This window comes from Staurois parvus, unplaced genomic scaffold (assembly GCF_062004578.1).
Source record: "Staurois parvus isolate SC_StPar_1 unplaced genomic scaffold, SC_StPar_1.0 ptg000151l, whole genome shotgun sequence".
NCBI classification, from domain to species: Eukaryota; Metazoa; Chordata; class Amphibia; order Anura; family Ranidae; genus Staurois; species Staurois parvus.
The window spans coordinates 1512769-1540289 of NW_028317947.1; the positions used below are offsets into that span (position 1 = coordinate 1512769).

At 42.2% G+C, this 27521-nt stretch overlaps 1 protein-coding gene across 1 annotated transcript in view; it reads left to right on the plus strand.

The window, feature by feature from the left end:
- Nucleotides 1-27521, plus strand: part of NPEPPS (aminopeptidase puromycin sensitive) — a 135401-nt gene that overhangs the window by 78950 nt on the left and 28930 nt on the right. Inside the window, exons 6-15 of the mRNA XM_089674315.1 lie at nt 274-474; nt 558-654; nt 741-774; nt 7372-7486; nt 12026-12190; nt 25741-25845; nt 26251-26311; nt 26446-26555; nt 26704-26767; nt 27064-27203. Coding sequence (XP_089530441.1) covers nt 274-474; nt 558-654; nt 741-774; nt 7372-7486; nt 12026-12190; nt 25741-25845; nt 26251-26311; nt 26446-26555; nt 26704-26767; nt 27064-27203 — 1092 coding nt within the window. The remainder of the gene's footprint in view (nt 1-273; nt 475-557; nt 655-740; nt 775-7371; nt 7487-12025; nt 12191-25740; nt 25846-26250; nt 26312-26445; nt 26556-26703; nt 26768-27063; nt 27204-27521) is intronic.

Sequence of the window (27521 nt, forward strand, 5' to 3'; positions counted from 1 at the left end):
ATATGTTTTGTTCACAATGCCTATAGCTACAGAGGTAAGTGAGGCCTAGTTTTTATGACTTGTTCAGAACATGTGAATACTTTAGCGAGCGTAGTCTGGGCACAGGTACACTTTAAGAAACATTTTTCATGCTGTTTTTTTTAAGATTGCTGCCTTTAGCAAGATTCTGTTCTGGCCACCTGATTGCTATCTTTCTCCCTACAGACATTTTAACATTGTTTTGTTTTTCAAGATGTTTACTTTCTTGCTCAAATTTTGTACTCTGTTCTGTAGAATCTAACTGAGCGCAAGCCATACCCTGATGACAATAACTTGGTGGAAGTCAAATTTGCTCGCACGCCAATAATGTCAACCTACCTTTTGGCCTTCGTGGTGGGAGAGTACGACTTTGTGGAAACACGTTCTACAGATGGAATCCTGGTCCGTGTTTACACTCCAGTTGGAAAAGCGGAACAGGGAAAGTTTGCTTTGGAGGTAGGTTCTGTTTTTGGGTCTGCTGATTTGATTGTGTTACGAATTCATTCCCCACCAACCACTTATGTGTATTGCTCCTTCAGGTTGCTGCTAAAACTCTGCCTTTCTATAAGGATTACTTCAATGTGCCCTACCCACTTCCCAAGATTGACCTCATCGCCATTGCAGACTTTGCAGCTGGTAAAGTTCTACTAACTGGCCTGTTGTACAGGCGACACCCTATCCCCTGCTCTGCTTCTCTTCCTTACTTTGTTTGTTTTTCACAGGAGCCATGGAAAACTGGGGCCTGGTCACATACAGGTACATATGTTGCTTCCCTGTCCTCTTCTGTGATCTTGGTTTACTAAAAGCTCTGTAGTTGTTAACTCTTTAATGTCCGATTTATCTTCACTTATTCCAGTAAGCTTAAATTGCTTGTTCTTGTGAGATTGTTTCCTGAGACTAAATCGCACCATGTCCAAAAGCTTGTTGCTACCCTTTTGTTAATTATACCCTGATTATCACAAGCAATGTTTAGATCAGGGGTGGGCAAACATTTTGACTTGAGGGCCGCAATGGGTTCATATATTGGACCCGGGGGCCGGACCAAGAGTAGATGAATGATGTGTATGTGTCATCCATAGTAAGTATAGTAATATTATAGTAATATTCCCCCATAGTAAGCATAGTAATTAATCCCCCATATAGTAATTCATCCCCCATAGTAATTCATCCCCCATAGTAATTCATCCCCCATAGTAATTCATCCCCCATATAGTAATTCATCCCCCATAGTTATTCATCCCCCATATAGTAATTCATCCCCCATATAGTATTTCATCCCCCATAGTACTATTCCACCCCAAGTAGTAAGCCAAGTCCCCCCTGTGTCAATTCACTTACCTTTGCTCCGCGCGTTCCTCTCGCCGTGTTCCCGCGCCGTTCCGGTCTTCAGGGCGGACTGTGAGAGGAGCCTAGCTCCCCTCACGTTCGTCACGCTGCCCCGCCTACACACAATCCTGACAGCCATCCTGACAGTATCACGCTCCACGGGCCGGATTAAAAGGTCCGCCGGACCGTAGTTTGCCCATTGCTGGTTTAGATCTTTGTATATTAAGAGAAAGGTATGTACAAGCCCTGGCAAAAAGTACGGAATCACCACTCTTGGAAAATGTTCATTCAGTTGTGTAGAAAAAAAAAAAAACAAACAATCAGACATGCCTCAAAACTATATCGTTTAACATTCCAACCTTCTGGCTTTAAGAAACACTTAAGCAAAAAAAAAATTAAAGAAACTAGTCAGTTGCAACTGTTTTTGCTGATCAAGCGGAGGAAAAAAATATGGTATCACTCAATTCTGAGGAAAATATTATGGAATCATCATGTACTTTGCAATTCTAAAACATCTGCTTCAGATTACATCTATATAGTCTGCAGTTAGAGTGCTTGCACACCTTGATGAGCTGTTGCACCAAGCTGATTGACATGAATCATGGCTCCAAAACAAGAGATGTCAAGTTGAAACAAAGGAGAGGATTATAAAACTTCTAGAAGGAAATCATCACGGAATGTTGCAAAGGTGTTGGGTGTTCCCAGTCAGCTGTGTCTAAAATCTGGACCAAGCACACATCAATTGGGAAGGTTGTAAAAGGGAAGCATACTGGTAGACCAAGGAAGACATCAAAGTGTCAAGATGGAGAACTTAAAGCAATATGCCTTGAAAACAGAAAACGTACAACAAAACAAATGAGGAACAAATGGGTAGAAACCGGAGTCAATGTCTGTAACAGAACTTTAAGGTATCGCCTAAAGGCAACAGGATTTACATACAGAAAAAGCCAAATGAAAACCATCATTAAAACCTAAACAGAAAAAAGCAAGTTACAGTGAGCTAAAGAAAAGCAATCATGGACTGTTTATGGCTGGATGAAAGTGATATTCAGTGATGAATCACGAATCTGCATTGCGCAGGGTGATTATGCTGGAACTTTTTGTACAAATGTACAAAGACGATTGCCTGAAGAAAACATGCAAATGTACACAATCATTGATGATATGGAGTTGCATGTGAAGTAAAGGTACGGGGGAGATGGCAGTCATTAAATCTTCAATAAATGCACAAGTTTATATTGTGATTTTGGACTCTTTACTTACTCTGTCAATTAAAAAGGATGTTTGGTGATGATGACATCATTCTTCAGGATGATAATGCATCTTGCCATAGGGCAAGAACCGTGAAAGCTTTCCTTCAAGAAACACATATGTCAATGGCATGGTCTGCAAATAGTCTGGACCTCAATCCAATTGAAAATCTATGGTGGAAATGATAGAAAATGGCCCATGACAAAAGCTCCAACCTGCAAAGCTGATCTGGCAACTGCAATAAGAGAAAGTTGGAGCCAGATTGATGAAATATATGGTTTGTCGATCGTTAAATCCATGCTTTAGCGAATTCAAGCTGTTATAAAAGCCAGAGTTGGTGCAACAAAGTACTAGTGGTGTACTGGTGTGTGTGGTTTTTTTTTTTTTTTTTTTGGCGGGGTTTTTTCGCAATTCTATAATTTCTCAGAATTGAGTGATTCCATATGTTTTTCCTCTGTTTGATCTGCAAAAACAGTTGCAACTGGATACAGTTTTCTTTCTTTTATTTTAAGTGTTTTTAAAGCCAGAAGGTTGGAGTGTTAAATGAAAATAGTTTTTAGGCATGTCTGTGACTAGTTTTTTTTTTTTTTTTCCTACACAATTAAACAGTTGAATGAACATTTTCCAAGAGTGGTAATTCCATACTTTTTGCCAGGGGTTGTATATTTTTATTTATTTTTATTTCAGGTCCTTATATAGCATATGGCTTTCTATATGGCTGCGGTTTGACATCAGATGTTTCGTGAAGACTTGTGGAGTGTTGGGGAGAGTGTTGCTTTTGGCGTATTAGAAAGCTAAAGGCAGCCCATACTGTAGATAATTCAGTTTTCTTTGTTCAACTAGTAGGTTGAACAAAAAACTGACTCTGTTCCCGTATTCACACATTTAAGATTGATGGGGGAATCCTTCCGCTGAGTTATTGTGCTCAGACAGCGGTGAGGCTTCCCCACTGTCAGAATGCACTGATTGGCGCTGCAGATTCTAGTGTGCAGTGCTGATCGAGTGGAGAAGATCCGACGGGGCAGTTGTACAGAAGTCATTCAGTAGACTGACTTCTGTACAATCTCTCCGCTCATAAATAGCTCAAAATTTGGCTGTCCCTGCTGAACCGAATGAATTTCGATCCATGTATGGCTCTCGTAAGACTGATCATGATGTGATAGAAATTGATCTTTTTAACCATATAAATCAGATTATTATTTTTGATACAAGGATCTGACAGATGACAAGCTGAATATTTGTGTGATGGAGTAAGCAATAGCCAACACATACCTACAGCTGTTTCAGCTGGGGTAGAGTAAACAGACAAAACAAGCACTTGATTAGTCCATAACCAACAGAGAGATTGTTAACCTTGAACAAAATACAACCATTCTTAAGCATACCTCTTGCAAAAGAAACCTTCCCCCATGTAGGCTTTCTCTGTATTTTTTTTTTTTTTCATTTTTCTTTTGTTTTTTGCCTTGTGTTTCTGTATAATAAAGTATCACACTGTTCATAGGTATCCTGACATTGGTATTTAGATGTCTGCCTAAAAATGCAAATGTGTGCAAAAGTTCACAAATGCAGATACCTCAACTCAAGTCAGATCTTTTTTATTTCATTTTTGAACATTTAGGGTTTTTTTTAACAAACAAATGCACAACTTGTGCGCAACACACTACTACTACTAAGCAAGGACACTGGTCATACAGTGATAAAATAGAAATCAGTAAATGGCACACATGCAAGAGGAAAAAAAAATGTAACTGTTTAAGCCTGTGCTCACACTGATGCGCTGCAGGATTTGCAGAGTTTTCTGTGCAAAATCTGCACCACATCAGAATCGCACCCTGTTCATGCGAACTGCTGTGGGTGTGTATGTTAAGTTAACACAGTGTTTCTCAACTCCAGTCCTCATGGACCCCCAACAGGTCATGTTTTCAGGATTTCCCTCAGATGAAACAGCTGTGGTAATTACTAAGGTAGTGAAACTGATCAAATCACCTGTGCAAAATAATGGAAATCCTGAAAACATGACCTGTTGGGGGTCCATGAGGACTGGAGTTGAGAAACACTGCGTTAACAACACCCTGAAATCAGTCCACAAAATGCAGTGCGATGTGCAGAATCAGATCGCATGGGTGTGAATACCCATGCGATCAGATTCTAGTGCGGACCAAAAAAAGGGCCCCACACCCTTTTGGTGTGGATGCAGTGCGTTTGGAGCCATACAACATGTATGGCTCCAATCGCACCGCACACAATTTGCATGTGATTTGCACAGGAGTGCAGTTACTGTGCGACTCACATGCGATATACACCGCACTGCATATGTGTGAACCCAGCCTAAGTGTTAGCTGGATTTCAGTTTCAATTAGTAAAGTTCATCTAAATCTGTCTAGCATTACCTTCATCCAGAATGCAAACACCTTAAGACAGGATGTTTGTTACGGGCCAGATCAGCAGGTGAAATAAAGAGAAATAAACCTAGAAAGAAACAAGAAAATGCAGCCACATGTTACATTTTTGTTTTTGGGTTTAATGGATTGTAAGCTCCAAGGAGCAGGGCCCTCCTTTCCCTCTTGTATTGAGCTGTTTCGCTGCTTTATTGTCTCCCATTATATTGTAAAGCTCTGAGCAAACTGTTGGCTCTACATAAATCCTGTATAATAATACTGCTTGAATGTTTTCAACATTTTAGGTTCATTGTTTTGTCCCACCCCATGTACAATTTTTCTGCCACTGGTTATAAACTGATCTAAGTTGCTGCCATTTTTTAGTTGTAGGGTGTTACAAAACAGGATCATGGAGGATATCTTCCAAATGCAATGCTTAATTTTCAAAATACAGCAAACTGCATGAAATTGCATCTGGTGAAAGAGCCCTAAAATTTTTTCCCATATTGGCTGTTTTAGGCTGGTTCGGACTTCAAGATGTCTATGGCAGTGATTATCAACTCGATTGTTAAGGGGGGGTCTTATTTATGGTCCCTAACATTACAAAAGGACTTCACGTTATCTTTAGTGAATGTAATGCTAAAAAAAACTGTCCATGACTACAGACATGCAGCGGGAGATTGTCAGAGACTGCAGACGTGCTATGGCAGTTAGAAACAGGGGGTATACTTTAGGAGATAGTCACAGACTAGAGACGCACTACATGACTTTAGAGATTGCGGTTGTTACAGTCCTTTTTACAAATCCATTCAATTCATTCTCTTTACATCCCTCTTAAGATTACTTGTCACCTTTGAAAATATTCCTCAGGATACTTTCTAAAAGAAATAAACAAGGCCCTTTAAAGTGGAGCTCCACCCAAAAGGGGAAGTTCCGCTTTAAGCCTTTGTTCCCCATTAAGGATTGGCACCTTTGGGGAGGTGGGTACCCAAATTTGACAGGTACCCGCTCTCACTTCCACTGCGATTGCCTAGGGAATCGGAAAAGGAAGTTATGCTCCCACCTCCCTCCCTGTAGTCTTCTGGGATATGTGACAGGTCCCAGAAGACTACAGGGCCATTCTCAAAGCGCAGCTATTCTCGCACATGCGCAGCAGGCACCCGGCTATGAAGCTGCAAGATGTCACAGCCAGGTGCCCACACTGAAGATACCGGCGCTGGGAAGAGAAGACGGCTGGTGAAACCAGCCGTGGTGAGGATACTGCTATACCAAGGGATAGGTAAGTGTCTGTATTTTAAAAGTCAGTACAGTTTTTGTAGCTGCTGACTTCTATTTTTTTTTTTCCTCAGCTGGAGCTCCGCTTTAACTTTTGAAACCTGGTCTAGAGAATATTATTCCTTCACTGTCCTCAGTAAGCACTTAAGGAAAGTAAACACAGGCTACTGTCTGCAGGGGCCCTAGGGGCACACAATAAGTGCCAAAAGAATGTAGGTTGAGCATTAGTGGTCTAAGAGGGTACTTTAATAACAGTTGGTGCTCTTCCTCTGCCCTGCAAATTTATGGTAATAAGTTTGATTACTGGATCCTAAAGAGTGGAGCGCACCTGAAAAGGTATCACCCCCCCATTATACTTACCTAGGTGGTTGCAGCATTGATCTGATGCTACATGTCCCCCACCGGCTCGAAGTGTGAGAACTCAGCGACTCACATGGCCGCTGAGTTCTCACAGCTGCTCTGAGCTCGGCGACTGTGAGTCAGAGGGTGCAGCTGGCTCAGGCTCTCAGCAGATCGCTGAAAGGCCAAGCCAGGTGCCGCTCCAGACTCTGGGATGGATCCCAACTTTAAAGTCGGGATCTTTCCCCAGCCTGGAGCTGCTGAATGACATCAGCTGACAGAGAGCATCAGCCCACTGTCAGCTGAAACCGAGTCACAGGAGTGCAGAACAAACTGCATTCCTGTGATCAACAGAAGTACAGATAAAAGCGCTTTAGCTGTACTTCTCCTTTAATGCTTACCAACATACATCAGTGTATATATTATTTGCAAGTGATTGTTACAATTGTATGATGTCCCTTAGCAAATTATATCGAAGAGAGATTTTGAAACTTTGGTTTTTCATCTTCTGGTATTCAACATTGGGGGAAACGTTTTGCTTTTTATAGTAAATAAATCCTAATAGTGTATTTTTAATTTTTTTTGCTCACTTTAGGGGTACTAGTAATTTGCTCACATCAAGGGTTTTTCAAGATTAGGTAACCAACTCCAATTTGTACATGCTGGATTTCCTAATGTAGAGAAGGTCTAGCATCCCACTGGTCTAAAGTCGTTCTGTTTTACTGGCCCATAGTAGTCTATTTTTGTGTAATGTATTGAAGCTATTTTTTTCTCTTGAATGTAGGGAGACGGCTCTGCTTATTGATCCCAAGAACTCTTGCTCTTCCTCCCGACAGTGGGTGGCACTAGTTGTTGGTCATGAACTGGCACACCAGTGGTTCGGTAATCTAGTCACCATGGTAAGCATGTCTTTTTGTTTGTTTTTTTTTTTGTTTTCCAAAAGAAAACATGGTGGCTATAGATAGACTATTTCACATTTAATAATTTATTTGCAATTGCCATTATGGGTCGATTTTACATAAAATGTAAAGCTTGCGTGCAAATAAATCCAACATCAAAGATCTAGCAGAGATCCCATATAAGTGCCCAGAGAAAACAGCAGAGGGAGAAATCCTTCACCAACCACCCCAAACACACTGTCCCTTGACGGAAAGTTTTGACCCCCCCCCCCCAAGAGAGAGATCAAAAAGCGCTGTATGTTTCCTGGAACCACCCAATAGACTGAATACACTTCATAGGGCTTCTTCCTTCAGAATGGACCTCCAAGACGGATACATCTAAAACCGAAATTACCTTTATATAGAGGATACTGGGTAATGTGAGGTGTCCTCCAGTAGCGAGAGAGCCGATATTTTGACCCCCTCCCTAGCGATCCATCTGCCAAAAGCAACAGGGAGCAGATCAGCATTACGTACGGTCCTCAGCCTAACTCTGGTCGGCTCCTGCCTAACATCTGTATTGTAGTTGATTTTTCTATTTTTATGTAACAGTGTCACAATTACTTGAACAACTTAAATGGCTTTAATACAGCCATCACTATCCAGGTCTCAAAACCGCGAGGCTTCTTCATCTCCACCATCTCTACTTGAGTCGAATCTCCATATGACTGGCCTGAAAGAGGCAGACATAGAAGGGAATGAAGAGGACTTGGCGTTGATGCTAGAGGATGCTACGAACAATTTCTCACCATCAAGCTTATGCTTGCAAATGTTGATTAGCTCACTTCTGCTTGTACACAAAAGTCTTGGCATTGTCGCACATGAATCTCCTCCATCTCCGCATGCCCCTTTGGGTACAAATAGGAAAAAAAATGCCCCCTTCCTAAACAGAATGGGCAAATCATGATTGGGTCAACCCAGAATATTTTTACCCCACCAAAAATAATTTAAATTTTATCCAGTGGGAGAGAAAGTTCATTAAGAGATGGTCTGTTCTGGTGATAGACTTTGCTAACTCAGTCTTAAACATTTCAATGTTCAAATTGAGAATGTTCCTTTTTTCAAAGATTCTGCTTATAGAAAGTTTGAGATGCTCTTAAAGGCTCTTTACTCCTGCAGGCCCAGCCCTACAACCATTCATCTCTACGATGATGGCCTGGCAAAGTCTTCAGCTAACGTGACTAGGACAATGAACATCCAACATGATCCTGTCTTCCAGGACTGTACTTTGAATGAGCAACTACAGCCGTTGGCTTCTGCATTGCTTTTATTGTATTGATGTACTAGAACAGGTTATGACACATCTCCATAATGGCTTCAATTTCCATTCCCATGTGCAGAGGCTTATGGTTCAGTTGAAGCAGCCTGCAAAAGACAGCTCACATGTATGCTTTTTTTGAAAGGGAACATCTGTTTGGTGAGGCATTTGAGTGCTGATTCACACATGTGCGGTGCAGATTGAAGCTCAAGTTTCACAGCTAATTGATCAGGTCAGATTTACATCAGGTTCAGGACAGGTTTGGATCAGGTTCAGGACAGGTTTGGATCAGGTTCAGGTCAGGATTTTATCCGGTTCCCAACTGATGACATGTGCAGATTAGAAACGGTTCCCATAGAAGTCAATGGCCTGTAATCCACACCTGAGCCAGACCGCACTGCTCAGAAATCAGACATGACTTTTTTTCAATCCACACTGCCTGTGCAGCATATATATGTGAACAAGCACCATAGGAAGCAATGTTATTTCACATGTCATGCAGATTGGTTGCGGTTCAAATCGCATCCATCCGCATATATGTAAATCAGCACTGACAAATTCAAGATTTCACAGAGGAGGAAAGGTGCTTTTTCCAAAGAGGAAAATTTCAAAGGCTTCCTCCTCTGAAGCCTATACCTCCTCTAAACACAGAGCACTTCAACATTCTACCCAGGCTTCTACTTCCAAGCTCAAGTTCAGCCCTTCGTTTTGGTGTAACACTTGGCATACAAAGCCAAGTTTTCCTCAAAGCCCTTTTCCCAATGAAGGGGTTCTATCACTTCTAGGAGTGGAGGAACGTCTGTTACAGTTTGCCAATCTCTGGGTCACAGACGTGTCAAATCTGTGGGTTCAAATGATGGTTTCAGAAGGGTACAAAATAAAGTTCAGAAGTCTACTCCCTCACTGCTTTCTTCTTTCAAATCACCATCTAAAGTCCGCCCAGGTACAGTCATATTTGTAAAATGCCCAGAACCATCTCTTGTCTCAGGGAGTAGTTGTTCCAGTACCTCTAGAGGACCGGTTCAAAGGCTTCTACTCAATCTTCACAGTATTGCAACCCATGCTCCTGTCCAGCCAGGCCAGGTACCCTCTAGCCTGTTGGATTTCCAACCCAACCCTTGCAATAGGAAAGTCCTTCCTGCCATATCACTGCAAAGTGAAAACGACAGATGCCAATCTTTAAAGCGGCGTTCCACTCAAAAGTGGAAGTTCCCGCTGGTTTGCCTCTTCCCTCCCTCCACTGTCATATTTGGCACTTTTTGGGGGTGAGGGGGGAGCAGATACCTGGTTTTGACATGTACCCTCTCCCACTTCTTGCTCAGTTCGCCATGGTGAAGTGAGCCGGAAGTTCGGCCCCCCTCCTTCCTCCCACAGTCTTCTGGGACTAGTGAAGCGACTGCTGGACCAATCAGGATGCGCAGCACGACTAGCATATGCGCAGTGGGCACCTGGCTGTGAAGACGCAAGCTGTCAAAGCTGAGTGCCCACAGTTGAGATGCCGGCGCTGGGGAGAGAAGTGGGAGGGAAGGGACAGCAGGGGTGAGGACATCACTGGACCCCAAGACAGGTGAGTGTTAAAAGTCAGCAGTTTTTGTAGTTGTTGACTTTTAATAAACACAAAAATTACTGTAACTCTGCTTTAAGGTTGGTTTAGGAGTGTTCCAATCCCTCATGGTTCAAGGAACATAGTCACCAGGCTCCCCATTAACATCTTGGAGCTCAAACGTTAAAAATTACTCTTCACCATCGGAACCCCCTTGTTCAGGGACACCCGGGCAGGGTTCAGTCAGACAATGCCATGTCTGTGGCCTACTTCAATCACCAAAGGGGTACCAGGAGTCATGCAATCTTGAAGGAAGCAGCCGGATCATCTCATGGACGAAAAGACATTGTCCAGCAGTCTCTACTGTCCACATCCCAGGGGTGGACAGTTGGAAGGCAGGATTATCCTAGCTGTTATCACCGGGACCAAGGGGATTGGGTCCTTTACGCCAACATCTTCAGCATGATATGTTAGAGATGTGGGGTACTCTGGGCATGGTGCAGTGATTTTGCATAGAGCAGCCCATATCCTCTTCTTTTCAGGTCCCTACTGGCACTCCTGGCTCCTCCTTCTCAAGCAGTGCCACCAGGAATGCCGCTCGCTTGATCCTCTCATAAAAAAAGGTACCACTGATCATTTAGACTTACAATGTATATCCAAGATCTACAGCTGGTTAATCTGCTGCTTGGAGTATCATGTTTTGATCTTTCTTTCCCACCATTCAGCATTGAGGAAGCATCTCCCTATTGGCGCTTCCACTTACAAATAGGAACATGGAACTGCTGGCTGCCTACAGTGACTTCGGTCACCTCTGGCCATCCAACACTCACCTGCTACTAACTGACTTTTGTTAGTACCTGAGCCTTGCCTCCTACTGGTAGCCTACATGTTGCCTTACTGTCATGAGGTTGTAGCATGTCTGATTCTTGACATGGGGGTGCAGAGAGGAGGACAGTCCCCACTGTTCTTGGAGCCCCCTAGCTCACATTCTACTAATGGTGACAGGGCTGCTTGTAGTGCGCCTACTTATGATACTGATGTCTGCAGCCTGAAATCGGGTTATCCTCTGCTCTTAGAGTCTGTACCATCCTCCTGAGTCCCCTGGATGCAAGATTTTAGGGCCCAAACCACTTTGTTGTTTGCTGACTGATTGCATAGGCCACAAGCTTGCTTCTGCATCCCTCTTTTACAGATTTGTTATCTGATTTGCTCTTGTGCTCTGCCATGGCCTCCTTAGCACTGTTCCTCCAAACGGAGGTATTGGTCATATGGTATACTCTATATTAGGGGTTTGGGGAAGCTGCTGATTGACTTTAGTATTGTATTTCCAGTTGTAGATTTTGTAGGAAGCCTAGTGTACAGTCCACACTTACTGGTTTTTTATTGATGTTTATGTCTAGAAAAGGTGTGCACCGACAACCCAAGTGCTGCCAGGCAGAAGTGCTAACCACTGTGCTGTTAATGTATTTTCAGTTCTGAAGAGAAGGAATTTGCAAAGGACTTGGTGGAGTTGGAGATTTATTTTTAAATCTATATTTTTATGAGCCCTTTCCTTTAAAATCCTCAGTGGCATCTTCACCTTCCTCTGTGATATGCACCTTACATGGACAGTATTGCATGTCATTGAGAAGTTTTTGGGCAGCAGGCAAAGATTCAAGTGATTATTTAACATTTCTTATATTTTAACTTATTTTGGCAGGAATGGTGGACCCATTTATGGCTGAATGAAGGCTTTGCTTCCTGGATTGAATACCTCTGTGTGGACCACTGCTTCCCAGAATATGACATATGGACACAGTTTGTCTCTGCGGATTATACTCGTGCTCAAGAACTGGATGCACTGGATAACAGCCATCCGATAGAGGTATAATTTCTCATTACCTTTTTAATTTTTTTTTTTTTTTTACTGTTCTTGGAAACAGCAGACCACATCTATAGAAGTGTCTGAAAGAGGAACTCCGTGCCCTTTTTGTTTTGTCAAGCCAGAACATTTAAAAAACGGATCAAGATAGTAATCAACTTGTAAAAAGTTGATATCTTCAAAACCTTTATTGGAACACAGTTGTTAATTGGGGTATTAGTTCATCCGTGATAAAAAAAAGTCAGAAGCGGAAAGCTACTTTTGGATTTGTCCCTGTTGTATTTCCTTGGGACCCAGCCATTTCACAGAATGCCACAAGCATAGACTGCTAAAAACCCAGTCTGATGGTGTACTCAGCTAGGGTATAATTGCTGTAAATACTTTATAATACAGAGTTCTTAAATCATTTGTGTAAAACGACCCTTTGGTTACAAAGTGTATTTTTCTATACTCAAAGTGAACCTGAAGGTAAAGAGCTTGCCTAAAAAGCCTGGGGTACCTCATATCAAGTGGGGAAAAACCTTGCGTGAAAACGGCTGTCTGATGTACAGGCACCTGGAATTTTTTGCTCTGCATCAATGAGTTTTGTTTGATTACTTAAGGACTACCCTCCCACAATATACCGCAGATGAATGGCCCATGCAGGCAAAGCAACGTACTGCTACATCATTGCCTGCTTTCGTGTTTACGGTGCAAAGCAGGGATAAGAAACAAAGAGATCTTTTAGTAAAAGCAGCACATAATACACGCATTACACATTGATAGGCACACATTTAACCCCTTTATTGCCCTAGATGATAACCTCTTCCCAGCCAGGGTCATTAGTACAGTGAGAGTCCGTTAGTGTCAGATTGCCCTCCGCACTATTGCAGTCCCATTATAAGTCGGTAATCACCATCATTAGTAGTCTAAAAAAAAAATTCAATAAATATACCAGTGTTTGTAGATACTATAACTTTCACGCAAACCAATCAATGTACCTTTTTTTTTTTTTTTTTTTATTTCTTTACCATAGACAAGTAGCAGAATACATTTTTGTCCAAAATGTATGAATACATGTCTTTAAATTTTTTATTGAATAGGTTTTAAAGTAAAAAATAAGTTTTTTTGTTTTTTATTTGTTTTTTTTTTCTTCAGTTTTTTTTTTCCAGTTTTTTTTGTTTATATCGCAAAAAAATAAAAAAAACCAGCGGTGATCAAATACTACCAAAAGAAAGCTCTACTTGTGTGAAATAGTAGAAATTTTGTCTGCATGGCTGCGCAATTACTAGTTAAAATAGCGCAGTGCTTAATCAGGAAAAATTGGCCTGGTCATGAAAACCATCCAGAGCTCAAGTGGTTAAATCTGCATTCCCCCACTCCAGACCTTCCCAGCTTGGGACCAAATACCAATAAATATTCTACTGTCAATAATACTTTAAAGATTATTTGACTGGACCAGACCTACGGCTTATTTAATTTGTGTACCTGTGGGGATATTCTGCAAAGCGTTTCTTCCTTTTGTAGGTCCTCTGCAGCACTCCAGCTTTTGTAAGAAGATGTAGAACTCTCTATGGTCTTGCAGAAATACCAGAAACCCAACATTTGTTGGGTGTCCAAATCTTGGACTGACCAAAGTCTTGGATCAAAGTGTATCATTAACCTTGGGTGCAAATTAAATGTCATTTACAACTCTTCATGGGCTTGAAAGCACTTTTTCTCGGTTCTTCTTTCCATTTTATGACTGCACAGTACATATGACTCTAAATCCAGTTACAAGACTATTGGACACAAGGTAAAAACTAAAAATGGGCTAGTTCCTTCCAGTGGCTGGCCCCCTCTTCCTGCTCTATCAGTTTAGGGTAGTGTCCTAAGGAGGTAGGATGACTCTGAATCTTTTTCTACATTTTTGTTTCATGCCAAATGTTGATATTCTGGATTGTCTCTGCAGTCAACCAGTAAACCCTGTCATCCTGGATACCAGAAAATTAGACCTTTCACTGTGATAGAATGCACATGACTGCCTTTGCAGTGGTCTACCTGGATAGTGTTTGCATTGCTGAGACTATGGCACCCTGTGTCATGTCCGGTTTGATCCTGCAGATTCACCATATCAGATCTGTCTAGGTTCCATAGTCACTAAACCCAGTTCCCTGGCTGATTCTGAAGACATTAGCAGTTCAGTGGGTGGCTTTGCTCTGCTTTTACTATACCTATCATTGTTCTTACTTTTGGCAACCTCATTTTTATGTGCTGCTATGGCCATGTACAGACTGTTCTTGACCATTTTTAGTGCCTGCTGCTGACATTTTGCTTAGGACGTTTGGCCCTACTGCAGGATCTGTCTTTTCTGAGAAATTCCTGGGTCCTCAATTTTAGGAAATAGGCAGGTGCAGAATCCAGCAATCTCAGGCCTATTATTGCTTATGCTGTCTGCTACATGTGTGGTTATTCTGAGCTGGAGTAGCCCGCAGTGGATAAATGCCTCGGCACCCCTGCAAAGACCTATTTGACAGTAGCCCACTTCAGAGAGATGTAGCATTTTGCGATAGCATTTGTTCTCCTAAACGGCACCACCTGCTGTTTGTCTTATGTGACTTTTGCTAAGGCATGGTTCACTTATGTGATTTTTAGTGGTTTTTGCCTTTTTGCAGAAACTCACTACAGTCCATTTAACATGGTTTCCTATGGGACACGTTCATATCTATGTGTTTTCAACAGCTGCATTTTTGGAAAGGGTTAGGGACTTTTTTTTTTCCTGCAGCAGATTTCAACACACATAGGTGTAAACCAGCCCTAATAATGGCAAGATGTCTGAAAGTGGACGGATCACCTTGCTTTAACTGGCAACTCCCCTAAGCGGACTGAGTTTTGCTTGCACTATTTGTGACATTTAACTGGAACTAAAACCTCTCTTCTCTTTTCCAGCCAAGGAACCTGACATCTTTGCTTCTGTAAGATCTGCAGTTGCCAGGGTGCTACTTATGAGATCAGTTAGGACACAAGCCATTTGATGGCTTGACAATTCAGTTGAGAGCACACACAACTGCAACAGTATTATTTACCGGCATGTCTTGACTATAACTGCTTTGGGAAACCGTTAAATCAAAGGGTTTAATTAAGCTTTACCTTTGATAGTGTCAGGGGAACTCATTCACTCTACAGATCCTCTTCAAAGCTCCCTCCACTTTGACCAAATCTGAACCCTCCTTGGAGTCTTTCGATGTGTCTGCAGCTAGTTGAGACATTTCCCTCTGTATTGAAGGGTTTCCCTCTTTCTACTTACTTCTGTCTCCCAGTCCAGACAGCAAGGTCACAGAAAGCACTTAAAGCGGAGTTCCAGCTGAAAAAAAAAAAAAAGTCAGCAGTTACAAAAACTGTAGCTGCTGACTTTTAAAATACAGCCACTTACCTGTCCCTCGGTCCAGCGGTGTCCTCACCAACGCTGATTTCACCGGCTGTCTTCTCTCCCTGGCGCCGGCATCTTTATTGTGGGCACCCGGCTGTGACAGCTTGCGGCTTCACAGCCGGGTGGCCACTGTGCACGCGCGAGAAGTGATGCGCTTTGTGAATGGCCCTGTAGTCTTCTGGGACCTGTCACGTATCCCAGAAGACTATGGGGAGGGAGGACAACTTCCGCTTACGATAGCCTAGGCAATCGCAATGGAAGTGGGAGCGGGTACCTGTCAGATTCGGGTACCTGCTCCCCAAAGGTGCCAATCCTTAATGGGGAGTAGGGGGACAAAGGCTTAAAGTGGAACTCCGCTTTAATATTCCCCCCACCTTCACTTTTCTTTTGTTCCACAATTTTGTCAGGGGCATGGAGTGAGTAATGTTACCTGCATTCTTAAGTTCAAACTATTTGTCGTGGAAATTCAGACACTTAACTTGTCCTGGCAAACCTTATGCGCCTGTTTGTTACTGTCATAGTGAAAAGGCAATCGCAATCTAAGTAACAAATAATCTTGCATTAGATACAATAACACCTCAGTTTGGACACCGTACCATAATCACAAGCATGAAGGCCTCATTTACATGGCGTGTATTATACTCTGTCCATGCAGGGCCATGTTTACCCACATAGGGATACACAGGTATTTGTGCACCCCTATGCAGGCAGTCCTATTGATATCAGTTGGGACACAGCGGCTGCACAGACATAACCGCTGCTCAGTGTAGGTGGATTTCTTCTGAACTAGAGGAAGACAGAAGCACAAAGAGCATATAGCTGGTGCAATATGTTGATGGTTTAAAAACAGATTTGTTTGATTGTACATTTAGTTGCCCGGTCATACCGGTGCGGTTTGCAAATTGAAATCGCACCTGATGAATGTGAATGCCTGTGTCTTAACGTGCAATTTGCATGATTTCTAAAGTAGTCCTTGCACTGCATTTTCTGCAGTTTACTGCGATTTTCACATACATAGAATTTAATGCAAATAGCAAGAAATCATTGAAAATCTTCACAAGTCGCAATAAAGTCTTCAGAAATCGCACACAAGACGAGCGATTTTCAATCGCAGCGGTGTGACTGGTGACTTAAGCCATACTTGCAGGAGCAGTACTACTTTGACAGTTGCAGGATTGGACAAATAGTATTTCTTAATATTTCGTTTCTAATATACCGTATTTTTCACCGTATAAGACGCACTTTTTCTTCCCCAAAACTGGGGGGGAAATGTCAGTGCGTCTTATGGAGCGAATATGGAACGGCCGGTCCGGTATTTCCACCGCGGCTGTGTCAGAATACCGGGCCGGCCGCTCAGCTCTGCAGCGGGACCTTACCTGTTCCTCTATCCAGCGGCGTGCGGTCTTCCCGGCTTCTGTAGTGTGGGCATGACAGCCGGGTGCCAAGTGCGCATGCGCAAGAAGCGGTGCTTTTTGTGAATGGTAAGGCGGTACCTGGGACACATGACAGATCCCAGAAGCCGCTGGACCAATCACAAAGCGCAAGTGCTTCTCGCTCATGCGCACTGGGCACCCGGCTGTCATGCCGAGCTCCATTACAGAAGCCGGGAAGACAGCGCGCGGCTGGATGGAGGAACAGGTAAGATCAAACAAAAGCTCTGCGGAAGTAAGAGCGGGTACCTGTCAAATTCAGGTACCCGCTCCCCACCTCCCCAAAGGTCAACAATCATCTGTACTATCCGCAGTCTCTGGTCATCCCTGTGCTGTCCGTAGTCTCTGGTCATCCCTGTGCTGTCCGCAGTCTCTGGTCATCCCTGTGCTGTCCGCAGTCTCTGGTCATCCCTGTGCTGTCCGCAGTCTCTGGTCATCCCTGTGCTGTCCGCAGTCTCTGGTCATCCCTGTGCTGTCCGCAGTCTCTGGTCATCCCTGTGCTGTCCGCAGTCTCTGGTCATCTCCTGTACTGTGTCTGCAGTCCATTAGTTCAGAATTTTTTTTTTCCTGTTTTCTGCCTCTAAAACTTAGGTGCGTCTTATGGTCAGGTGTGTCTTATACGGCGAAAAATACGGTACTGTATTTGTGTATCCCTCTGTAAATACAAAACTTAAATTTTTTTGGGGAGAGAACATTAAGGGTCCATTCATACCACATACGGTGGGACTGCGTTGGGTGGCTTTTCCAGCACAATCCAGCCACCTGACAAGGCAAAATGCCTTATCTCCCTTCTGCCTGGTTCACACAGCTGTGTTGCAGTTCTGTGTGGGCGGTGTGTTGTGAAAAAAGTACTGAAGCTGACAATTGAACTTGCGTCATTGCGCTGATCTCGGCCAGATCGCACTGCAAAGCAGCAGCTGGCGTGAACATACCTTAAGCCTTTTTGCATTACCAACCATTTCTCTTTTCCCAAAGATATATTACTCAAATTATAGATACCCTCCCCTGAAAGTCTTTTTTTCTTTCGAAATTTCCTCCCATCCCCACCCCCCATTCTTTTTCTGAGGGTTCATATTTGGTTGTCTGTCATGAAATCAGTGGGTAATTGGTGCAATCTTTCCCTAAAGGAAACTTGATCACAAACATGAGAAAGTGGGGCAAATCTAGTATTTATCTGAATCATATACTGTTGCTCCTGGAATCCCCTCTGTATCGTTGGTCATGAGAGTGCTGATCCATACTGGATGGATGTTTGTGAACACTGGCTTCCTTTTGGGGTAACTGTTTTAACCGCTTCAACTCCAGAAGAATTTACACCCTTCATGACCAGGCCATTTTTTTGCTAATCGTCACTTTGCTACTTTAACTGGCAATTGTGCAGTCATGCAACACTGTATCCACATGAAATTTATATAATTTTTTTTTCTACACAAGTAGAGCTTTCTTTTTGCGGTATTTGATAGTGGTGCACCAAAATGAAAATTTTGGACTGAAATTTCAGAATGCAATTGAACAAAAACCAGAACCAAAATGGACAGTTTTTTTTTTTTTTCTTACATTGAAAGCAACACACAACTTGGACAGAAAACAAAATGAAATGTATATAAAATTCAAAAACTTAAATAGGGGCTTTTTTGCCTTGAAGTCAATTATCATTATCTGCACCTTTTTTTTTTTTTTTTTTTCCTGAATGCCCGTAACCCTATTTTCGGCCGATAACGTGCATCACTGGTGTTTGATCACCATTGGGTTTTTTTATATAAACAAAGACCGAAAATTTAGAAAAAAAGACGTTTTTTTTACTTTCTGCTATAAAATATATCCAATTAAAAAAAATTTTATTTTTTCACAAATTAAGGCCAAAATGTATTCTGCTACATGTCTTTGGTTAAAAAAAAAAAAAAATCCCAATAAGTGTATATTGATTGGTTCATGCGAAAGTTATAGCGTTTACAAATTACAGTGCTCAGCATAAATGAGTACACCCCTTTTGAAAAGTAATATTTAATCAATAACTCAATGAACACAAGAACAATTTCCAAAATTTTGACAGTGTAGTTTTATAGAACATTTGTTTGGCTCCTTACATGAAAGTAAGGTTAATAATATAACTTAGACTACACAATCTTCAATTTTACTCAAATTCATTGATGCAAAAATTAATACACCCCACAACAAAAATTACTATATCTAGTATTTTGTATGACCTCCATGATTTGTAAGGACAGCACCAAGTCTTCTAGGCATGGAATGAACAAGTTGGCGACATATAGCAACATCTATCTTTTTCCATTCTTCAAGAACGACCTCTTAGAACCTGGATGCTGAATGTAGAGTGATGCTCAACTTGTCTCTTCAGAATTCCCCATAGGTGTTCAATTGGGTTCAGATTAGGCGATCAGGAGACATACTTGGTCACTGAATCACTTTCACCTTGTTCTTCTTATATGTGTGTTTTGGATCATTGTCATGTTGGAAAATGGCAGGACGACCAAGGGCACGGAGTGATGGTAGCATCTTTTCTTTCAATATAGAGCAGTACATCTGTGAATTCATGATACCATCAGTGAAATGCATCTCCCCAACAGCAGCAGCACTCTTGCAGCCCCACAGAATGACACTGCCCCACCATGTTTCACTGTAGGCAACTTGCATTATTCTTTGTATGCCTCACCTTTGTGACATCATACAGTTTGAAAGCCATCAGTTCCAAAAACCTTTATCTTGGTCTCATCACTCCAGAGTACAGAGTCCCAGTAGTTGTCTTCTTTTTCAGCATGGGCTCTGGCAAATTCTAGACGGGCTTTTTTATGCATGGGCTTAAGGAGAGGCTTCCTTCATGAACGACACCCATGCATGCCATTCCTCTGCAGTGTACGCCGTATTGTGTCACAGGAAACAATCACCCCAGTTTGTCTTTCTACTTCTTTAGCTAACTGCAGTGAACTTGCATGGCAATTTTCTTCAACCTTTCTCATCAGAAGACGCTCCTGTTGAGATGTTAACTTCCGTGGACAACCTGGACGTCTCTGTAAGATGGTTGCAGTTCCTTCTTTACATTTTTTATCACTTTTCCTACAGTATTCTGACTGATAAGTAAAGCTTTGCTGATCCTCTTGTAGCCTTCACCTTTCTTGTGTAAAGAAATTATTTTCTTTCTCAGGTCTTGTGACATTTCTTTTCCATGTGGTGCCATTGCTGACAGCATAAAATGGGGTTTACTAATACAGTGATCATTGCTAATACTATACACTGTCACTGTACTAATGATGCTGGCTGGGAAGGGGTTAACAACTAGGGGCAACCAAAGGGTTAACTGTGTGCCTACCAATGTTTTCTATGTGTACTGTGTGCCCTTTTTAGTAAACAAGGTGTCTGTTTTTGCTCCTTGCTTTGCAGGGAGAAAAGAAAGCACACTGCTCCTGTCATTCGCTGAGCCGATCAGCGGGTTTTGGCCATAAATCATTGGTTGGGACCCGGTGATCGGTTTGTGCTGTAGAGAATGACAGCACAGTTGTACATTGGGTATAGAAAAAAAAAACACCCTCCCAAAATCACATTTTGTTGCTTTGCAGCCTGAAATGAAGACACACAGTTTTTGTTTTATCCAGCTTTATTTACTTGGTGCAGCTTATAACATCCAAGTGAAATGTATAACACCCACATGTCAAATTTTTTTTTTAAATTCAAAAACAGAATAGCTGTTTTGGAAAAAGGATCACCCCCTCCTAAAAAATGACTTGTAAACTCAATCAGGTCTAACTAATCACCTTCTCAATGGCACACAAAGCCATTTGACTTTCTACTGTGATCAGCTCTGGTCATTTTGATTAGCTAAGCATGAAAAATGCTTGCCTGGAGCATTTCAGTCCCTGGCAACTGAAGCAAACAATGAATATGGACGGCAAGGCACTGTCAAAAGATCTCTGGGAAAAAGTTGTGGACAGGCACAAGTCAGGAGATGGATAGAAAAACATTGCAAGAGGTTTATCAATACCTAAAAGCACAGTGAAGCCTATTATTAAGAAGTGGAAGGTATTTGGTTCAACACGGACCCTTCCTGGATCAGAATGTTGCTCCAAACTGGATGAAAGAGCCTGGAGGAAACTGGTCAGAGAGGCTACCAAGAGGCCTACAGCAACTCTGAAGCAGTTACAGGAATTTACGACACAGTGTGGTCATTGTGTGCATGTGACAACAATATCACAATATCTCCACAAATGAGGCTTGTATGGGAGGGTTGCAAGAAAAAAGCCGCTCCTCAAAAAAGGCCACATGCAGTCACCGCTGAGTTTTGCCACAACGCACCTTGAACATTCTGAGGCCACATAGAAAAGGTGTTATGATCAGATGAGACTAAAATTGAGTTATTTGGCCTCAACACTAAATATGTCCTGCAGAAATCCAAAACAGCTCATCATCCAAATAACACCATTCCTACAGTAAAGCATGGAGATGAGAATATCCTGTTATAGGGGTTTTCTCTGCAGCAGGGACTGGAGCACTTGTCAGGATTAAAAGAAAACTGGAGGGGCAAAATAATACCGTAACATTCTTCAGGAAAATCTGCTGCCCTCTGCCAGAAAGTCAATGGGAGGAAGGTTTACCTTGCAACATGACAGTGACCTATAGAAGGCTTGATGTCTCAGCTTTCCTGGTCCAGATTCTACTGAGGAATTATTCAAGGGCTTCTGTTCAAACCTGTTTACAGTCCACAATAAGGGTGATATACATTCAGTCTTTGCACATAAAAGGTTACAGAGGGGGCTCCGTATGGAGTAGTTTTATTCTGTGGTTACCTCTCTACAGCAGGGAGTCTTTTTTGGTTTTCAAGGACATCTGCATTTCTTGTATTTCAAGTCCAGTTTTTCCATTGACATCAGCACTTTTTCCATTGACATCAGCACTTTGTCCTAGGAGAGCATCATTACTAATTTATGAATAACCCTTCAGTACTGATTTCAGGGACATATGGCTTGCCAATGGTGGCTTGAGGCTATGTTGCACACAGGCTGTGCAGAATCCCACCCCGGACCCGTTTACCTCACATTAAGCTCAAATAACGAATGCCCAGGGAACAACCCCCCCCCCAGGACCTGTTTGTGATCGGATGGAGGCCTATTGCATACATTTTTCAGCTATCTCACAGAAGAATCTGTGGCCCAGCAGCCTCCTGAATGGCTGGCCTTGAATGCAAGTGTTTCTAAGTGCACTGCCTTAGACACGACCCCACCTGAAATCCAACTTATTGACCCCTATCCATGCATCCGCTCTGCTGTGTGCTGCTAGCTGATTCCAGGAAGAACAAGAGATCCAACTGTCCTCTTCAGTTGCTTCTCCCTCACACTCCAACATGGAGGCCTGTCTGGGTTCGCTAGATGTAAAGAGCTGGGTGTGATCCTGAACATGCTTTCCTCCAGACAGGATCTAGATGACAATAATGGAAAAACTCAAAGCCACACTTTACAGGAAAATAAAAGACCTCCATTATAACCTTAATCAGACTACTGCTAGAGTGGAAAATATTGGATATACAACTGGCAAACAACCGTCATAAATATTCATAATAAAACGTGCTCCAGTGCAATTTGATAATGTGTGTCATGTTCATTGTGTGCCAGATTTACCGAGAAAGTGCAATAGTGGCCAATATGTGCAAAATCCACTATTCAAGTGCTGATCAAGGATTAAGTAACCCCACTCCAGCTCCTGAGGACCAATTTATTTCTTTCCCCGGAGCACCAAGATGTGATTAACTCCCCTTAAATTATTGACTTCTATTAAAATGGTTAAACTAGACTATGTTAACCGCCTTCAAATACAGCTGAATTTCACAGGAATGACTTGTAAACGCTATTCTTCTTGCATGTGTAATTCAGTTCAGTGCATCATAGGAGGAGGGAACTTAAAAGGTGATGCTGATTGGGCAAACTGATATTAAAAATTAATAAAATCCAGATTAAAAAGTTTACACCCTATATTGATATCACCCAGCACTGAGGAAAAAAAATGCCTAAACTCCTTCTCCAATTTTTTTTTTCTTGATTGGTACTATATCCCAGTAAATAAAACCATAGACTGAACCATACAGGATATGAGTGTGAAATATATTGTGTGTGTATACACCCATATATATTTGGACACAGGTACAATTTTCATACTTTTTTGGCTCTATATGCCACCAGAATAAATTAAAACAAAACAATCCAAATGAATTTGAATTGCAGACTTTCAGCTTTAATTCAAGAGGTTGAACATAAATATGAAGTACAAATTTGAGGAACTGCAACCATTTTTATACACAGTCCCTCCATTTTTAGTGGCTCAAATGAAATCCGACAAATGAATATAATAATCATAAATAAAATGTTCATTTTTAATATTTTGTTGAGAATCCTTTACTGGCAATGACTGCCTGAAGTCTGGAACCCATGGACATTACCAAAGACTGGGTTTCCTCCTTTCTGATTCTTTGCCAGGCTCTAACTGCAACTGTCTTCAGTTTGTGGGTCTTTCAGCCTTTTAGTTTTGCCATCAGCAAGTGCAATGCATGCTCAATTGTGTTGAGATCAGGTGATTGACTCGGCCATTGCAGAATATTCCACTTCTTTTCCTTCAAAAGCTCCTTGGTTGCTTTTGCAGTGTGTTTTGGATCATTGTCAATCTGTACTGTGAAGCGCTGTCCAATCAACTTTGCTGCATTTGGCTGAATCTGGGCTGACAGTATATCTCTAAACACTGCAGAATTCATCCGGCTGCTTCTCTCACATCATCAATAAACACCAATGACCCAGTGCCACTGGAAGCCATGCATGCCCATGCCATCACACTGCCTCCACCATGTTTTACAGATGACGTTGTGTGCTTTGGATCATGAGCTGTTCCAAGCCTTCTCCACAATTTTGTTTTCCCATCATTCTGGTACACATTAATCTTAGTTTCATCCGTCCAAAGAATGCTTTTCCAGAACTGGTCTGGCTTTATTAGATGTTTTTGGCAAAGTCTAATCTAGCTTTTCTATTCTTCAGGCTTATGAATGGTTTGCACCTTGTGGTGAACCCTCTGTATTTGCTCTCGTGAAGTCTTCTCTTGATTGTAGACTTTGACCCAGTGCCACTGGAAGCCATGCATGCCCATGTCATCACACTGCCTCCACCATGTTTTACAGATGACGACGTGTGCTTTGGATCATGAGCTGTTCAAAACCTTCTCAACACTTTTTTCTTCCCATCATTCTGGTACAGATTAATCATTGTTTCATCTGTCCAAAGAATGCTTTTCCAGAACTGGTCTGGCTTTTTTAGATGTTTTTTGGCAAAATCTAAAAATGGAACATAAATATCAAATACAAATTGTAGGAACTGCAACCATTTTTATAGTACCTCCATTTTCAGGGGCTCAAATGTAATTGGACAAATGAATATAATGATAAATAAAATGTTCATTTTTAATATTTTGTTGAGAATCCTTTACTGGCAATGACTGCCTGAAGTCTGGAACCCATGGACATTACCAAAGACTGGGTTTCCTCCTTTCTGATGCTTTGCCAGGCTCTAACTGCAGCTGTCTTCAGTTGTTCTTTGTGGGTCTTTCTGCCTTTAGTTTTGCCTTCAGCAAGTGAAATGCATGCTCAATTGGGTTGAGATCAGGTAATTGACTCGGCCATTGCAGAATATTCCACTTCTTTTCCTTCAAAAGCTCCTTGGTTGCTTTTGCAGTGTGTTTTGGATCATTGTCCATCTGTACTGTGAAGCGCCATCCAATCAACTTTTCTGCAATTGGCTGAATCTGGACTGACAGTATCTCTCTAAACACTGAATTCATCTGGCTGCTTCTCTCACATCATCAATAAACACCAATGACCCAGTGCCAATGGAAGCCATGCTTGCCCATGCCATCACACTGCCTCCACCATGTTTTACAAATGACATTGTGTGCTTTGGATCATGAGCTGTTACAAGCCTTTTTTCTTCCCGTCATTCTGGTACAGCTTAATCTTAGTTTCATCTGTCCAAAGAATGCTTTTCCAGAACTGGTCTGGCTTTTTTAGATGTTTTTTGAAAAGTCTAATCTGGCTTTTCTATTCTTCAGGCTTATGAATGGTTTGCACCTTGTGGTGAACCCTCTGTATTTGCTCTCGTGAAGTCTTCTCTTGATTGTAGACTTTGACAATGATATGCCCACCTCCTGGAGAGTGTCCTTCACTTGTCTGGATGTTGTGAATGGGTTTTTCTTTACCATAGAGAGGATCCTGCGATCATCCACAACTGTTGTCTCCTGTGGACGTCCATGCCTTTTTTATGTTGCTGAGCTCACCAGTGCGTTCTTCTTTCCTCAGAATGTACCAAACTATTGATTTGGCCACTCCTAATGTTGCTGCTATCTCTCTGATGGATTTGTTTTTGAAGCCTTACAATGGCCTGTTTCACTTGCATGGACAGCTCCTTTGAACGCATGATGTAGGTTCACAGCAATAGATGCCAAAGGCAAATACCACACTTAGAATCAACTCCAGACCTTTTACCTGCTTAATTGATGAAGGGATAATGGAGTAGCCCACGTCTGTCCATGAAACCACTTTTGATTGATTCAGTTGCCCAATTACTTTTGGTCCCTTGAAAAAGGGTACAGTGGCTACTCTTGAGAGCTGTAATTTATATGTTTTTGTGTGTGTGTGTGTATGTATATATATATATATATAACATATTTCCATATTCTTTACTTTCTGTGTCTAGGTCTGTGTTGGACACCCCTCTGAAGTGGATGAAATATTTGATGCCATATCATATAGCAAAGGTGCATCAGTGATCCGTATGCTCCATGACTACATTGGAGATGAGGTAAATTTCTGGAGATTGTTGTGGTGTTGGTTGCCATTGCTGACCTTCTGAAAATGCTACTTGCCTGCCTGTCATGCTAAGACTCTAAAGCTGCAACCACTGAGTACAATTTTCTGACATTCTCCTTCGACAGAAGACGATCAAATGAACGGCCACACACTGAGGAGGGGCAACTTCCGCTCCGATCGCCTAGGCAGTCAGAGCAGAAGTGGGAGCGGGTACCTGTCAAAATCAGGTACCCTCTCCATTTTCTTAGGTCAGCAGCAATTGTAGCCCAGGTATTTCTGTTATGAGAGGTGTGCTTCAATAACCAATGCAGTCAGCTTCTTGTCATTACCAGCATTGCATATATTTAATGTTATACAAGTAGCAAAAAATGTAGTAACTTTTACTTGATCTGTGCAGGATTTCCGTAGGGGCATGAACCAATACCTCACTAAATTCCAGGAAAAAAATGCTGCCACAGGTACTTCTAATTGCTGTATTGTCTTTAAACCCTGTTTGTGATGGTTGTGATGCCACCACCCAAACCTACCTTCCCTTTTCCCTTCCTCTCAGCTCCCTCTGGCACAGCTGTAAACTGAGTACTCTTTTCTGCAGAGGATCTATGGGAATCTCTAGAGCAGGCCAGTGGGAAGCCAATCGCTGCTGTTATGAGCACCTGGACCAAACAGATGGGTTTCCCCTTAATATACGTGGAGTCGGAACAGGTACTTTAGCTGTCTAGGCCATTCTTCAATAGTTTTTTTTTGGGAGGCGGGGGGGTTTAAATGTCATATCTTTTGTTTGCAAAATGCTATCAGTACGTGGACAATAGTATATTAACACTAATTAAATTCCTGTGAACTTTCTCTTCAGAAGGAAGACTCCAGGACCTTAACGCTGTCTCAGAAGAAATTTTGTGCCAGTGGTCCTCACCATGGTAAGACTTACCAGGCGTGCTATGCTTTTTTGAGGGGCCACCTCTGGGCTTTGAGTGACCCTATTTGTGGTCTGCAGTCATTGAGTGACCAGATCGCAAGTTGCTCACAATATTGTGCTTTTATAGGCACAATACTGTCATTATAGTCTCTCTTATGCTTTTCTGGAGCAGCTCAAAGCTATCCTACCTTTCTTTCTTCCTATTTCTCTTATCTCCTTTATTCTCCCGACGATAGGTTGGCGGGTAAGCCTCCAGCCCTTCTCTCCATATAACATCCTCCTATTGCCCTCGCTCAGGTGAGGAGAGTCCTCAGTGGATGGTACCGATCAGCATCTGCACCAGTGAATCCCCGGCCTCTGCTAAGTTAAGATTACTTATGGACAAGCCAGAGATGACAGTTGTGCTAGAAGGAGTGACCTCAGACCAGTGGGTGAAGGTGAGCCAAAATGCACTGTGTATTGGTCTTTGTGGGAAATTGAGATACCACTGCAGAAAGTAGGACCAACCTAGTATTGTTTGACTTTAATTACATACTACCTGCTGTGAAACCATCTTGAATCTGTTGTGCACAGAACACCCCATAGAAAGTACAATGTAAAGTAATGCTAGAGTTTCTGGTACTTTATCATGCAGTTAGAATGTTTGGGTATTTTTCTGGCACTGTCATTACTCTGTGATCTAGGGCCAGTCTGCTTGTAGGCTAAATCATTCATCCCACTTCTGTGAGCTAAGGGCATTAAGAACCCTCCCCCTG